The following is a 13,707-nucleotide window of genomic DNA, read 5'->3' on the forward strand; positions in this document are numbered from 1 at the left end:
CGCACGTTATATGTCAAAGCAGCACCGCCCTGATAAGGCTCTTTGTGGTCGGCTGGGCGTTAAGGAAACAAACAAACCATTGCATGTGCACAAGTTTTAGCAAGGTTTACAAATACTGCTTCTTTTGATTTTAATCAACCCGTAGCATTTAACCATCACATACAGGATGGCAATGCTAATTTGTTCCAGTCACACAGGAATGTATAGAACACCAAATACTTTCACACTCAAGGGGTTAATGTGTGGAACGTTCATTTATTTACACCAAACAAGCCCTTAGATCATGAGTAACTCATCATTAGCACATAAAACTGGAAAAATGTGGAGTTACATGTATGTCCATTCACACACACCCATACCCATGCATCATCTTCACTGTACTTTTTTCTTCATCGTTGTTTTCACTAATTCAATGCTGTTCTTAATACTCAAAACAAATCGCATGGTTTGTGTGTTCCTGGAAGCATATATATAGAATCCGTTATACATGTAACTACTTCAATCAATACATGTGTGACATAAAATTTTCCAAAACTTGACATCCCAAGCTGAAGTGGTTTTGGGTTTTTGGTAGTCAAATCAGCAATAAACACCCAGTATTGACCCCAGTATTACTCACTTTTAGTCATTTCAAATAAAAAAGAATCCCCTGTCTGCATGCGATTGCTTGGTCACCTTACTTCAATTTTCACTAAACCTTGCAGCCCCTTAAAACCGTCTATTGTGCATTTGGCGGCAGCCAGCTTGCATGCAAAGTTTAATGATTCACTGACAGTTTTGTGACGTGCAATGGTGTGAAGAAATCCAGCCACAAAGGTGTCACCTGCTCCTAGCGTGTCGATGACTTCACCAGGTGGACTTGCAGTGCTTGTCACAACCTCATTATTACACCATGCTGCAGCGCCCTCTTCAGCCCAGGGGCAGATCACTGTGCAGCTACAACAAAAAACACCAGATATATTGCCCTGCGGAAGTGACGTCACATACTAAAAGAAGCGTGAACATTTAGAGACACATTCAATGTCACAACTAAGCCCACAGGGCTAAATGTGGATACTGCCATCAGTTTCATAAGTAAAGCTTTTGTTGTTGACCTTCCCCGTGCTTTCTGGGTCGTTCACGAGCCTCACTAAAGTCTGTATCTCTGAAACTATTTAGAATTTTTGATTGAGACTTCATGCAATCCTCAAACAACATATTGAGGACCCTCCCATCGACCACTTTCGGAAGGACTAACTTTATAAACAAATAAATAAACAATGGCGTAATGTGAACAAGGTAGTCTTTAAAGAGGGTTCCACTGTGTTTGAAACAAAATCATAATGGTCTTCAGCAGGACATGATTGTAGGGCTTTCTCTTCAGTTTGTATTTAGCTGATTTCTAACGATAAAACAAATTCTCATGTGCTGCCAGCTGAAAATAAGAGGAGTTGTGTAACTTACTGTGGTCTGCACCACCGACTTGCAGAACTGACAGCAGTCGTCATGTCTTCCCAGCCCTTGCAACGTGCCCAGTCCTTACTGATGAAGATCACGTCTGCTAACATCATCGCTCGCTCTGTCAATTGTGTACATTATAGGTAATTAAATAATGATGGTTTCATGAAAAAAACTCGACACTGGGGGAAAAAAAGACAAAACGTTTGAACAAGACACTGTCATTGGCATGGTACATTACAACATAATTCAAGAAACTTCTAGAATATAAATTCATGACTATTCCAGAACTTTTCTATAATTATTATAGAATCGGAAGTCACTAAATTTCATGAGAATGTAAGATTGTTACCCATTTTCTGTGCCCGACTCCTCTTTGAGTCTTCACAGTTGCACATTCTTCAACAACAGATTAATGCATTTTGTGAGGGTCTTGATTAAGAAAAAAAATACACTCTAGATGTGAAATATATATTTTTTTTATCTAACTTTACAAACAACTTAGGCAAAAAAAAAAATTGTCTGTTTCTGGTAACATGGCTAGAAAAAATAGGGTCGGTAGGTAGGGATTTTTTTTTTAATTTTTTTTTTCCCCCAAATGTAGACCAATAAAACTAACTTTAAAAATCGCGCAAAGAGACTGGATTCACTATACATAGAGACAAGACACTCAACACATTTACAAATCGTCAGCGGACTTTCGTTTTCACACGTTTTTGTTCACATTTTCTCACCCTGTCCTTTACCACCAACAAAAACAAGAGGCGAAGCCTTCAAGGCTCACGTAAGAAATCGACAAACAGTAACACAAACTCAATCACTCCGTCACACATACACACACACACACACACACACACACACACACACACAGTAAGCATAGGTGAAACTATGCAAGAAACACGCCGTATAAACGGTTGCACCGACTGAAAGCCGCGGGACCGGTTGCATCGACTAAAAGCCGCGGGATCAGGACAAGCGAGGTGAGTTTCTCCACAAAATTACAAATCTCTTCTCTTAATTAGTAGATTATCATATAACTTTTGTTTACACTTTGAACTTAGGTATTGTAGCATCACATCATGGATTTTTTTCATTGATTGCATTTACGTGTGAATGTTGAACTGTGATTATTTACACTTGTTAAAGCGCATTTTTGTAAATTTTGACTTTCAACCTTCACCACCAAAAATCAAGCTTTCGGACAAACCTACAGACAATTAAGATGTAATCAATGATTATTTATTGACCATTGGGTTGAATTTTATTAGCTAATGTTACATGGTTACTTCATATTTTACGGATATGTAAAGACACCAAACGTTTGACGGTTGCACACCACGGAAGAGCATGGTTGCACGTCGCGACAATATTTGATTGCCAGCGGTTGTGCACCATGGGACATTGTCCTTCTAAATTTGCCAGTAATATCAAGTTATATTTGGTGAATGTCTCAGCTCTTCTTTTGTTATGTTGTTATAGTCCCCCACCACCTTTATTGCCGATGTTCTGTGCGTTTTTGTACGATCCGATAACTCCAAATTTTGCTTCTCTGCAACCCCCAACCCCCACGATAGCGGGCTACCACCCCCCACCGATCCCGGCAGAGAGGTTGCAGAATGGAGATCTCTGGTATCACGACGGATAGCTATCTTGATGTTAGCGAAGAGATGGTGGAAGCTGTGGACGCTGTTCTTTCACAAGGGCAAGCTCAGACCATAGGTCCACCCACAAGGACATCAACACCATCAAAGCCGCCTGGGAGTTTAGGCAAGCGTCATCTGTGTCAAGAGTGTGGCAAAAGTTACAAATATGCTTCTGGTCTAACAGAACACAGGAGACAAGAACACGGCTTTCAAACGGGATCAAGATACACGTGCGGGGTATGTGATAAAGCTTTCATGAACATTACTGAATTTCACAGCCACTATATTGGTCATCAAGGCATAAAGCCACACAGATGCAAAAAATGCAACAAGTATTTCCAAAGCAAACGGAACCTCACACGCCACAATTGTAAGACAAAACCAAGACTTCTTGTCTGCAGCAAATGCGGCAAGAGTTTTGCTTGTGCCCGACTGCTGAGTCAGCACATGCATACCCATGACGAGAAACCCCAGTTGATTCATCACTGTCCGAATTTGATGCTGGTTCGTCCGTTTTGTTCTCGTCCGCTTTGCATTCGCCAGTTTTGCATTCGTCGGCTTTGCATTCTATTGTGATAGTTTCATTCTTATGGCCAACAATGTGGTATCCCTCTGCTACTGTCTTTGGAATTACTTCGAAGTCTTTTGAACAATATCTGAATACCCCGGCTTTATCGTCAAGCCGAAGAATGCGAAGCTTCACATTTTCAGTGGGGTGTAATGACAAAGCATGATCAATAGCGGTGATGAATTCTTCACATTTTTCAGAACAATACCAGCACACGAAGCAGGGCTGATTCGCATCCATGGTTTATGCAGTGGACAGGTGATTTCAGAGGCCGGACTCCATCTGCCATAGAAAATGAGAAATATCAGAGTGCGAGTACCATCCTAAAAAAAAAGTGCGTGTCTCCATGAAACTATTGGGACTGTACACTATCCGGGTCAAACCACCTGTACAGTGGCCGGCAAAAGTATTGCACCACATAGCAAGAGAGGAAAGGTCTGACAATTTAGACACTTTTCAAACGGTCTTTTTAATACAATCAAGTATACTACAATCATGAATTTTTAACATAGTAAAGACGAAAGTCCCCTCTTTCTTGTGATACCAAATCTGTTAGCAAATGAAGAGTTCTTACATATCTAATTAGGACCGTTAAAATGTGAGGTAATTTCCCGATTCGTTCAAAGCAATTTTAGTCATTTCCGTTCTTCCCATTTGGTGCGATACTTTTGCTGGCCACTGTACACCATTACATGGCATGATGTTTGTTGTACAATGTTCAGAAGCGATTTTTCAGCCTTTAAAGTAAACCTTTTCAACTTTCAATTACTTCCACGGCGCACAACCGATGACTACCGTGGCGCACAACCGGTCTGTACAAGGATTTTCCGTGGTGTACAACCGTCAAACTGTTTAATGTCCTTGCATATCCGTAAAATATGAAGTAACTATGTAACATTAGCTAATAAAATTTAACCCAATGGTCAATAAATAATCATTGATTACATTTTAATTGTCTGTAGCTTTGTCCGAAAGCTTGATTTTTAGTGGTGAAGGTTGAAAGTCAAAATTTACAAAAATGCGCTTGAACAAGTGTAAATAATCACAGTTCAACATTCCCACGTAAATGCAATCAATGAAAAAAATCGATGATGTGATGCTACAACACCTAAGTTCAAAGTGTAAACAAAAGTTATGTGATAATCTACTAATTAAGAGAAGAGATTTGTAATTTTGTGGAGAAACTCACCTCGCTTGTCCTGATCCCGCGGCTTTTAGTCGATGCAACCGGTCCCGCGGCTTTCAGTCGGTGCAACCGTTTATACGGCGTGAGAAAGCGAGACCCTGGATCTGCCAAGAAGTCTCGGCCCGCTCACAATAACAATGACCGAGACTTTCAGTAATTCCTTTGCGTGACGTCTAACCCTCTTACGTCATAATGTGACGTCTTCAAATAGTTTCTATCACACACGTCGAACACTTTTGACCGAGACTGACGTAATCCATAGACTCGGAAATGTTAAAGTTTCTACCACAGACATACACACATACATACATACATACGCACGCACAGACAGACAAAGTTTATCATCGCATAGGCTACACTTACGTGAGCCAAAAATGGAAAAAAAAAGTTTAGGGTCGGCGCCGAAATTTAGGGTCGGTCGGGTGACTAGAAACAGACAATTTTTTTTTTTTTGGCCTTATGACAGTTCAATTACCCTACCCGGATTGCTGAGTTCTGGCTTCTCAATCTCTACGGATACATAAGGTGTGACAGTGTGTGGCTCTTTTCCAGTCCGCTGTGCAGTTTTGGTCCTGTATTCTTCAACTGTTTCCAACATGTGTAGATAGTCCTCAACATTAGGACGCAGCTGAAACATAATATTTATTCTGTCATGTAAAGCCTATACATGTCAACAACAACAACAAAAAACTCCACAAAAAGATAAATTTTTTTTTTTCATCCTGTCAAAATTCACAAATGTCCAAGATTAGCAAAGGTACATGCATGCATGTCTTTATCATGTATCAAGACCAATAGATAATGTACAGCAGCAAAGTTTTCAGGAACAGACAACAAACTTTTTGCTCTATCAAACAAGATTAATCTGTCGAATGTTGAAAGTGTTATGCATATGACTTAGCTTTAAAAGAGAACAAGCAGCGGGTAGGGACCTATATTTAGATATAGCTATGTCTACGGAACAAGGAAACAGATCACAGTGTTAACAGAAAGTGAATATGCTTGCTTCCGCCTCGCATTTTCATGGCCAGTACAGTTATCATCTTAATAACATTTTGTTTGGCTTTTCTGATTTTGTACTTCAACGCATGAATGGATTAATATGCCATCAGAATATGAAATTGCTGAGACATGTGCCAGATTGCATGAATGTAAATTTTAAAAAATTCTGAACCCTTACTACAATTTCAGAGATTTTTCTTTTTCTTCAGCGAGAACCCTGACGCTCTTTTGTGAAGGCTTAATTAAAATTCACAGGGTGTACTAACTTCAAAATGAATCCAGGTAAAACAGTGGAGGCTCTTCCCTGCATTACTCATGAACTGTTGCAAGCTCAACTCTGGCTGTCCACTGACATAAAGGAAACAAGGCTTTTGATTCTTTAATTTGAGTATCATATATATTCAGAAAAAAATCTGAATTAAAAAAACAAAAAAACAAAAAAAACAAGCATTGTATTGTTATTGGAACGTTAAATTTAAGACAAAAAAATACACATTAATTTTAGAACGTTGGCAGTCTAGCTGTATGTTTTTGGAATAGATAGAATCTGAGTCTTCAATTTTTTCCATGTTTTGTACATTGCGATTTGATGGAGAATTGAATATTTGACAGAAAATACAAACATTCTTGACAACTTCAGGAGAAGAGCACTCAGAACAGACTATTCATACAAAAATGAAACAATATGAATGAAAAATCTCTCTTTCTCTCTAGTATGTACACACACCCACACACACACACCTGAAACCTTATCCCATCTCATAAATGTGTTAAACATGACACAGACAAAGATAGTTGTGTGTGAAAATAGTGTATAGTATGCCATTTACTCTCAACCTAGGACCAAATGCATGCTGAAGCGTCTCGGACAGCCTCCCCTTCCCCCACACCACCTTCGAAGCCGTGGAGATGACGGTCGCCACCGCCACCACCCTCACCTTCCTGTGTATATATCGCCCTCCCCCTAACACCAAGAACAAGCTGAAGGACTCTACTTTCTTCGACGAGTTCTCCCAAGCCCTCGACCGTGACCACTACAACGTGACGTCCCACAGCGCTATAGTCCTCGGTGACTTTAACATCCACTGGGACTGCCCTGCCAACGCTGACACCAAGCGGGCCCGTGCGCTGTTGGACAGCTACAGTGTGGACCAGGTCGTTCCTTTTCCCTCCCACTCCCGTGGCCACATCCTGGATTGGATTGTCACTCGACCCTCGGACAATCTGGTCTCCAGCCTCGGCGCCTTTCCTTGGATCCATCTCCAGTTGTTTCACTGACATCAAGAACTGGATGACTGAGAACAAGTTGAAGCTGAACAGTGAGAAGACGGAGGCCCTTCTCGTTGGAAGACGACAGAAGATTGCTTCTCTCACTGTGACTGACCTCTAGCTGGATGACGCGACTGTTCCATTCTCCCCTGCTGTCAAGAGCCTTGGCGTCTTTCTCGACTCCACTCTCTCCATGCAGTCACACACATCTCCTTCATCATCAAGACCTGCTTTTTCCACCTACGACGCATCACCTCCATCCGTCGCTACCTCACCCACAACGCCTGTGTCAAGCTGGTTGTCACCCTCATCTTTAGTCGTCTGGACTACTGCAACTCCCTTCTGGCTGGCCTCCCCGCCTCATCCATTCATGGCCTACAACGAGTCCAGAAAGCTGCTGCCAGGCTGACGTTGAGGAAGACGAAGCGAGACCACATCACCCCCCTACTTCGCTCCTTGCACTGGCTCCCTGTCAACACCCGAATCTCCTACAGACTGTCCACTCTGGTCTACAAGTGTCTCAACGACTCTGCTCCCGAGTACCTTCAATCCTCCCTGGACCTGTACACCCAGCCCTCCGACTGTCCCCTTCGTTCTGCTGCTGACCCACTCCGCCTTCACATCCCTCGCTCGAAACTCGCATGTGCTGGTCGCGATCAGCGTGCATTCCCCTCCGTGGGCCCCTCCGTCTGGAACTCCCTGCCGCTTGAGCTTCGCCAGAGCCCCTCTCTTGACGCGTTCAAGAGTAGGTTGAAGACCCAGTTCTTCCCGTAGCTGGCTGTGACTTTCATGTTCGACGTGATGTGTTGTGCCCCAAAAGACATTCTTGTGCTGTGCTCTGTGAGATGTGTTTTCTTTGTGCTTAATATTATTTTGTTTGGACCTAGTTATTGATGTGTACATTGTTATTTAAACAATTGTTTGTTGTATGTTTATTAGGGTTTGCTGGTGTGTGATAGGGTTCATGTCCGTCTGTAGATGTTAGTTTCTTTGTTAGTCCTGTGTTGACAACTCTTCGACAAGCGCTTAGAACTGTACCCATGGAATACGCGCTATATAAGCTTCCTATTGATTGATGATTGACTTCAACCAGAGTCCGTTGGTAGGTTGTTAGTTTTACGTAACTTCAACCTAGTTGGCTAATCGGGGCCATGCAATTAAATTTTGTTTCCTTTCTCAGTTCATGTGGTGGTCTTTGTGTTTAACACTATTTGTTTGTTTGTTTGTTTGTTTGTTTATTTGGTGTTTAACGTCGTTTTCAATCACGAAGGTTATATCGCGACGGGGGAAGGGGGGGAGATGGGATAGAGCCACTAGTTAATTGTTTCTTGTTCACAAAAGCACTAATAAAAAAATTGCTCCAGGGGCTTGCAACGTAGTACAATATATTACCATACTGGGAGAATGCAAGTTTCCAGTACAAAGGACTTAACATTTCTTACATACTGCTTGACTAAAATCTTTACAAACATTGACTATATTCTATACAAGAAACACTTAACAAGGGTAAAAGGAGAAACAGAATCCGTTAGTCGCCTCTTACGACATGCTAGGGAGCATCGGGTAAATTCTTCCCCCTAACCCGTGGGGGGTGTTTAACACTATTTACATTTGCGCTTATCCCAGTCAAGTTAAGAAGGCTCTGAAATAGATCAAATGTCAGATTTTGTACTTAAAAATATGTACTACGGGCAAAGGAGAGGCTCAGCTATATCTCTACAGTCAAACCCTCGTTTTATGACAGGTCTAAAGAAGTCGCGTAAGGCGAAATTACTACATTTAGTCAAGCTGTGGAACTCACAGAATGAAACTGAACGCACTGCATTTTTTCACAATGACCGTAGTCCGCCGCTAGTGCAAAAGGCAGTGAAAGTGACGAGCCTGTTTAGCACGCTTTACTGTACCTCTCTTCGTTTTAACTTTCTGAGCGTGTTTTTAATCCAAACATATCATATCTATATGTTTTTGGAATCAGGAACCGACAAGGAATAAGATGAAATTGTTTTTAAAACGATTTCGGAAATTTAATTTTAATCATAATTATTATATTTTTAATTTTCAGAGCTTGTTTTTAATCCAAATATAACATATTTATATGTTTTTGGAATCAGAAAATGATGAAGAATAAGATGAACGTAAATTTGGATCGTTTTATAAAACAAATAATTTTAATTACAATTTTCAGATTTTTAATGACCAAAGTCATGAATTAATTTTTAAGCCTCCATGCTGAAATGCAATACCGAAATCCGGCCTTCGTCGAAGATTGCTTGGCCAAAATTTCAATCAATTTGATTGAAAAATGAAGGTGTGACAGTGCCGCCTCAACTTTTACAAAAAGCCGGATATGACGTCATAAAAGACATTTATCGAAAAAATGAAAAAAACATCTGGGGATTTCATACCCAGGAACTCTCATGTAAAATTTCATAAAGATCGGTCCAGTAGTTTCGTCTGAATCGCTCTACACACACATGCGCACAGACACACAGACACACACATACACCACGACCCTCGTCTCAATTCCCCCTCTATGTTAAAACTTGACTAAATGTAAAAAGGAGGGAGTCTAAAAATAGAGGTAGAGTACTAGAGGTTATGAGCAGAAAGTCTAAAAACATCAGGTCTAAAAAAGGAGTGAGTCTAAAAATAGAGGTAGTTTACTAGAGGTTATGAGCAGGAGGGAGTCTAAAAATAGAGGTAGATTACTAGAGGTTATGAGCAGGAGGGAGTCTAAAAATAGAGGTAGATTACTAGAGGTTATGAGCAGGAGGGAGTCTAAAAATAGAGGTAGATTACTAGAGGTTATGAGCAGGAGGGAGTCTAAATATAGAGGTAGATTACTGTAGAGGTTATGAGCAGAAAGTCTCAGAAAAACAGGTCTAAACAAGTCGCGTAAGGCGAAATTACAACATTTAGTCAAGCTGTCGAACTAACAGAATGAAACTGAACTCACTGCATTTTTACAGCAAGAGCGTATACTCGTAGCATCGTCAGTCCACCGCTCGATGCACAGGCAGTGAAATTGACAAGAAGAGCGGAGTAGTAGTTGCGCTGAGAAGGATAGCACGCTTTTCTTTATCTCTATTCTTTTTAACTTTCTGAGCGTGTTTTTAATCCAAACATATCACATCTATGTTTTTGGAATCAGGAACTCACAAGGAATAAAATGAAATTGTTTTTAAATCGATTTCGGAAATTTTATTTTAATAATAATTTTTATATGTTTTAATTTTCAGAGCTTGTTTTTAATCCGAATATAACATATTTATGTTTTTGGAATCAAAAAAGGATGAAGAATAAGATAAATGTAAAGTTGGATCGTTTTAAAAACATTTATTTTTTTTAACAATTTTCAGATTTTTAATGACCAAAGTCATTAATTAATTTTTAAGCCACCAAGCTGAAATGCAATACCGAAGTCCGGCCTTCGTCGAAGATTGCTGGGCCAAAATTTCAATCAATTTGATTGAAAAATTAGGGTGTGACAGTGCCGCCTCAACTTTTACAAAAAGCCGGATATGACGTCATCAAAGGTATTTATCGAAAAAGAGAAAAAAACGTCCGGGGATATCATTCCCAGGAACTCTCATGTCAAATTTCATAAAGATCGGTCCAGTAGTTTGGTCTGAATCGCTCTACACACACACACAGACAGACACACACACACACATACACCACAACCCTCGTCTCGATTCCCCCCTCTACGTTAAAACATTTAGTCAAAACTTGACTAAATGTAAAAAGGAGGCAGTCTAAAAATAGAGGTAGATTACTAGAGGTTATGAGCAGAAAGTCTCAGAAAATCAGGTCTTAAAAGCGAGAGTCTTAAATTGGGGGGGTCTTAAAAGTGGGGTAACGCTGTATCTCTCTTTTGGCATTATTTCCGGAAATACAAACTTGTCACAGAAAATGATGGTGCGACTACCAGTGTCCCTGCTGACCACCACATTGGCCATAGGACAGGTGCGGTCACTGTTCACACAGAGGTCAGTCTTGATTCCATGGCCGTTAAAGTCATCCTTCAGCCACCTGAATAAGAAAATAAACAAGAAATTTATTGAGGATGAAAGTCGCTTGTTCGATCATTTCTTCTTCTTTTTCAGCGTTCGGTGGGCTTGTTCATTTCAATGCTTGTTATTCTCTCAGGTGCCAGGAGAATGGTTCCGAATAACTCTCACTCTTATCATACACATGTCCTATGCATTTTAGAGCGCTTACTTCCCTTTGTTTATTGGATCAAGAAAATAAACAACAATTAAAAAGTATATAAAACAACAAGAACCAACATGCAAATATTGGATCTCTGCTATACACAATGCTAATAATGCATAATATATACTGAACTCCAAAAGAAACGCAAGTTAAGAGTTATTTAAGGTTTTGTTAAAATTCATGCACTAAAGGTGGGTTTCAGGGGAAACTTCTGCACGAGCATGAGTTAGCATAGTGTCCTGCACGTAGCCTGTGAAAATCATGTGTGCAGCGCCCAGAGTGCGCTCTCTGCAGCGTTCTGAAGATTGAGACTGTTTTTCGCTCGCGTAGCCCACAGAAAAGCTGCCAGACCTGATTTTTTTCGTTAACAGTACTCAGCTCACACAAGGAACAAAAACCTGTCTCCGTCCACTGTCTGAAATCAGCCATTTGTACAGTAGAAACATGCCAAGACTGAGCGCCAGTGACCGGGAGAGAGCAATCGGGCGATTGCAAGCTGGAAATCGCCCAGCTGCCATTGCAAATGTCATGGGCGTGGCAACCTCGACCATCTGTCGTCTGTGGACCCGATTCCAAGCCAGCGGCAGCACCCGGAATGGCGCTAGAAGCGGTCGACCTCGTGTGACTACTGCTCGCCAGGACCGGGTCATCTACCGTCAGCACCTGCGCCAACAGTTCCTCCCGGCTACAGAAACCTCCAGGAACACTGTCAACCGCCTGGTGCGCTCCATGAGAGCCAGATGTCAGGCCTTTGTCAACGCCAATGGGGGACACACGCGTTACTGAGCCTGGCAGTGAAAACTTTCTTTCGGTAATGTTTTTTTGTTAGTGACAATCAAAGAACATTGCCTCAAGATGCTTTGTACCAATTTTCGTGAAATTCGTTCGATTCGATCTCGTCAAAATGAAATGGCAAAGAATGAGATTAAATTTCTTAATCTTGCGTTTCTTTTGGAGTTCAGTATATATGTGTTTCCATTTCTACCAGGCTCCTTTTCAAGTTTGAGTGTTTATAATTACTGAAAACTCGCCGTCAAATGTTAGTTTGCAACAACGTACATTTTAAAGCTTGAACTTGACAGAGATACTTCCCATTTCACGAGAGGCAAAGGGTTAGTATTTTCTTCTATCATTAACAAAAAGAGCATGTTACACATTCAGAGAGATAAATACACAATATTACAAAACCTATGTTCAATGTAAAAGAAATATTTTTGCATTATAGATATTATCCAAGAATCAGAGCAGGTTTAAGACACACACAAAACATAAAAGAGAGGAGAAAAATCAAACTAATCACTACCCACTCTTAACAACTTTTGATTCATTTTTGAAACAGCTAGCATTCAAACAGAACTCTGAGATATTTACCTGTAGTCAGGATCAGAGGTGGACGGTAACACACCAAGATACTGGCATGTGTTTCCAAGGCTCGTAAGTACTGTACTGGCGTTTGAAGCATTGCCTCCTCTTTGTTTTCGAAAACTTATTCCCCTGTTAAAAACAAGCATTTAGCAAATGAAAACTTATTCCCTTGTACACTGCTTTTTCCAAGTTGTGTGTATATATATATCTGGTTTTCATGTGTGTGTACAAAATAGTACTCTCAAGAGAGACACACACACCCCCGCCCACTCTAAGTGAACGAAAGTCGTCTGCTACATCTGTACAAGGGACTGCACTCTTGGGGGCCTTTCATTCTTATTCAAATCACTGAGGAAAGAGCTACCGTTGAGCCAAATAGGCCGCTTTTAAAGTCGAACCTTTGATCCGAGTCTTCCTCCGGATATTTCCCCACAACTGTGATCATGTCGACCACTGTGAGGCCAACACACAGGAAGGAAACGTCATCCGACAAACTCGTCTCATCGCCGCTTCCTATGTCCGCGGCCATGTTCTTTCACTAACACGGGTTACTTCCCTTGGACTTCAGTAGGAAGTCGAGCAAGGGAAGTAACCGTGTTACGCGTGTACCGTTGTGACTGGATGTTTATCTACTCTTCAATCTAAAGCTCAAACAGATTGAAAGTGAATACGCCAGGAACAAGCAGATCTCTTTTTTATTTTTTTTTATTAAATGACAGTGATTTTATTTGTACATCACATGCTTTTTCTTTGACAGTAAGGGTTTTCAGAAACAAAAACAAGAATTACAAAAAGTAAAAGATAGAACCTTAAAAGTATAAAGTAGAAATGCAATGCGGCCTTCGGCACAGTCGTGGCACTTGCATACCCCCAGCGAAGGACAACACTCTCTCACTCTCACACACACCGTCATACACACACAAACCTACACACAAACCATTTCGGACACGCACAGAGAAGAAGGTAGAGATCGAGAAAGCAAGAGACCATGCCAACAGACACACAAACACTCAGTGATTACT

General features: G+C 40.9%; 1 protein-coding gene across 2 annotated transcripts; it reads right to left on the reverse strand.

Annotated features, from left to right (window-relative positions):
- Positions 1-241: 241 nt before the first annotated feature.
- LOC138980238 (ketohexokinase-like) lies at positions 242-13,252 on the reverse strand. 2 transcript variants are annotated; one of them, XM_070353085.1, is made up of 7 exons: positions 13,084-13,249; positions 12,692-12,814; positions 11,006-11,137; positions 6,103-6,184; positions 5,315-5,462; positions 1,444-1,558; positions 242-936 (listed from the first exon to the last, which is right to left on the reverse strand). In XM_070353085.1, the coding sequence occupies exons 1-7, from the start codon at positions 13,212-13,214 to the stop codon at positions 672-674; spliced, it is 996 nt and encodes a 331-aa protein (XP_070209186.1). In that variant the 5' UTR covers positions 13,215-13,249; the 3' UTR covers positions 242-671. The 2 variants fall into 2 exon arrangements, with proteins under 2 accessions (XP_070209186.1, XP_070209187.1); XM_070353086.1 differs by lacking the exon at positions 11,006-11,137 and having other exon boundaries at positions 13,084-13,252.
- Positions 13,253-13,707: the final 455 nt, after the last annotated feature.

The sequence above is a fragment of the Littorina saxatilis genome, linkage group LG11, assembly GCF_037325665.1.
Source record: "Littorina saxatilis isolate snail1 linkage group LG11, US_GU_Lsax_2.0, whole genome shotgun sequence".
NCBI classification, from domain to species: Eukaryota; Metazoa; Mollusca; class Gastropoda; order Littorinimorpha; family Littorinidae; genus Littorina; species Littorina saxatilis.

What these genes read in the sequence shown, in the direction of transcription:
- LOC138980238 (XM_070353085.1), bottom strand. Translation starts at nt 13,214, where the DNA reads ATGGCCGCGGACATAGGAAGCGGCGATGAGACGAGTTTGTCGGATGAC. An exon ending in ACCATCATTTTCTGTGACAA is followed by an intron (nt 6,185 to 11,005) that starts GTTTGTATTTCC and finishes CCTTTATGTCAG; the next exon opens with TGGACAGCCAGAGTTGAGCT. An exon ending in AGTCGGTGGTGCAGACCACA is followed by an intron (nt 937 to 1,443) that starts GTAAGTTACACA and finishes TTTTTGTTGTAG; the next exon opens with CTGCACAGTGATCTGCCCCT.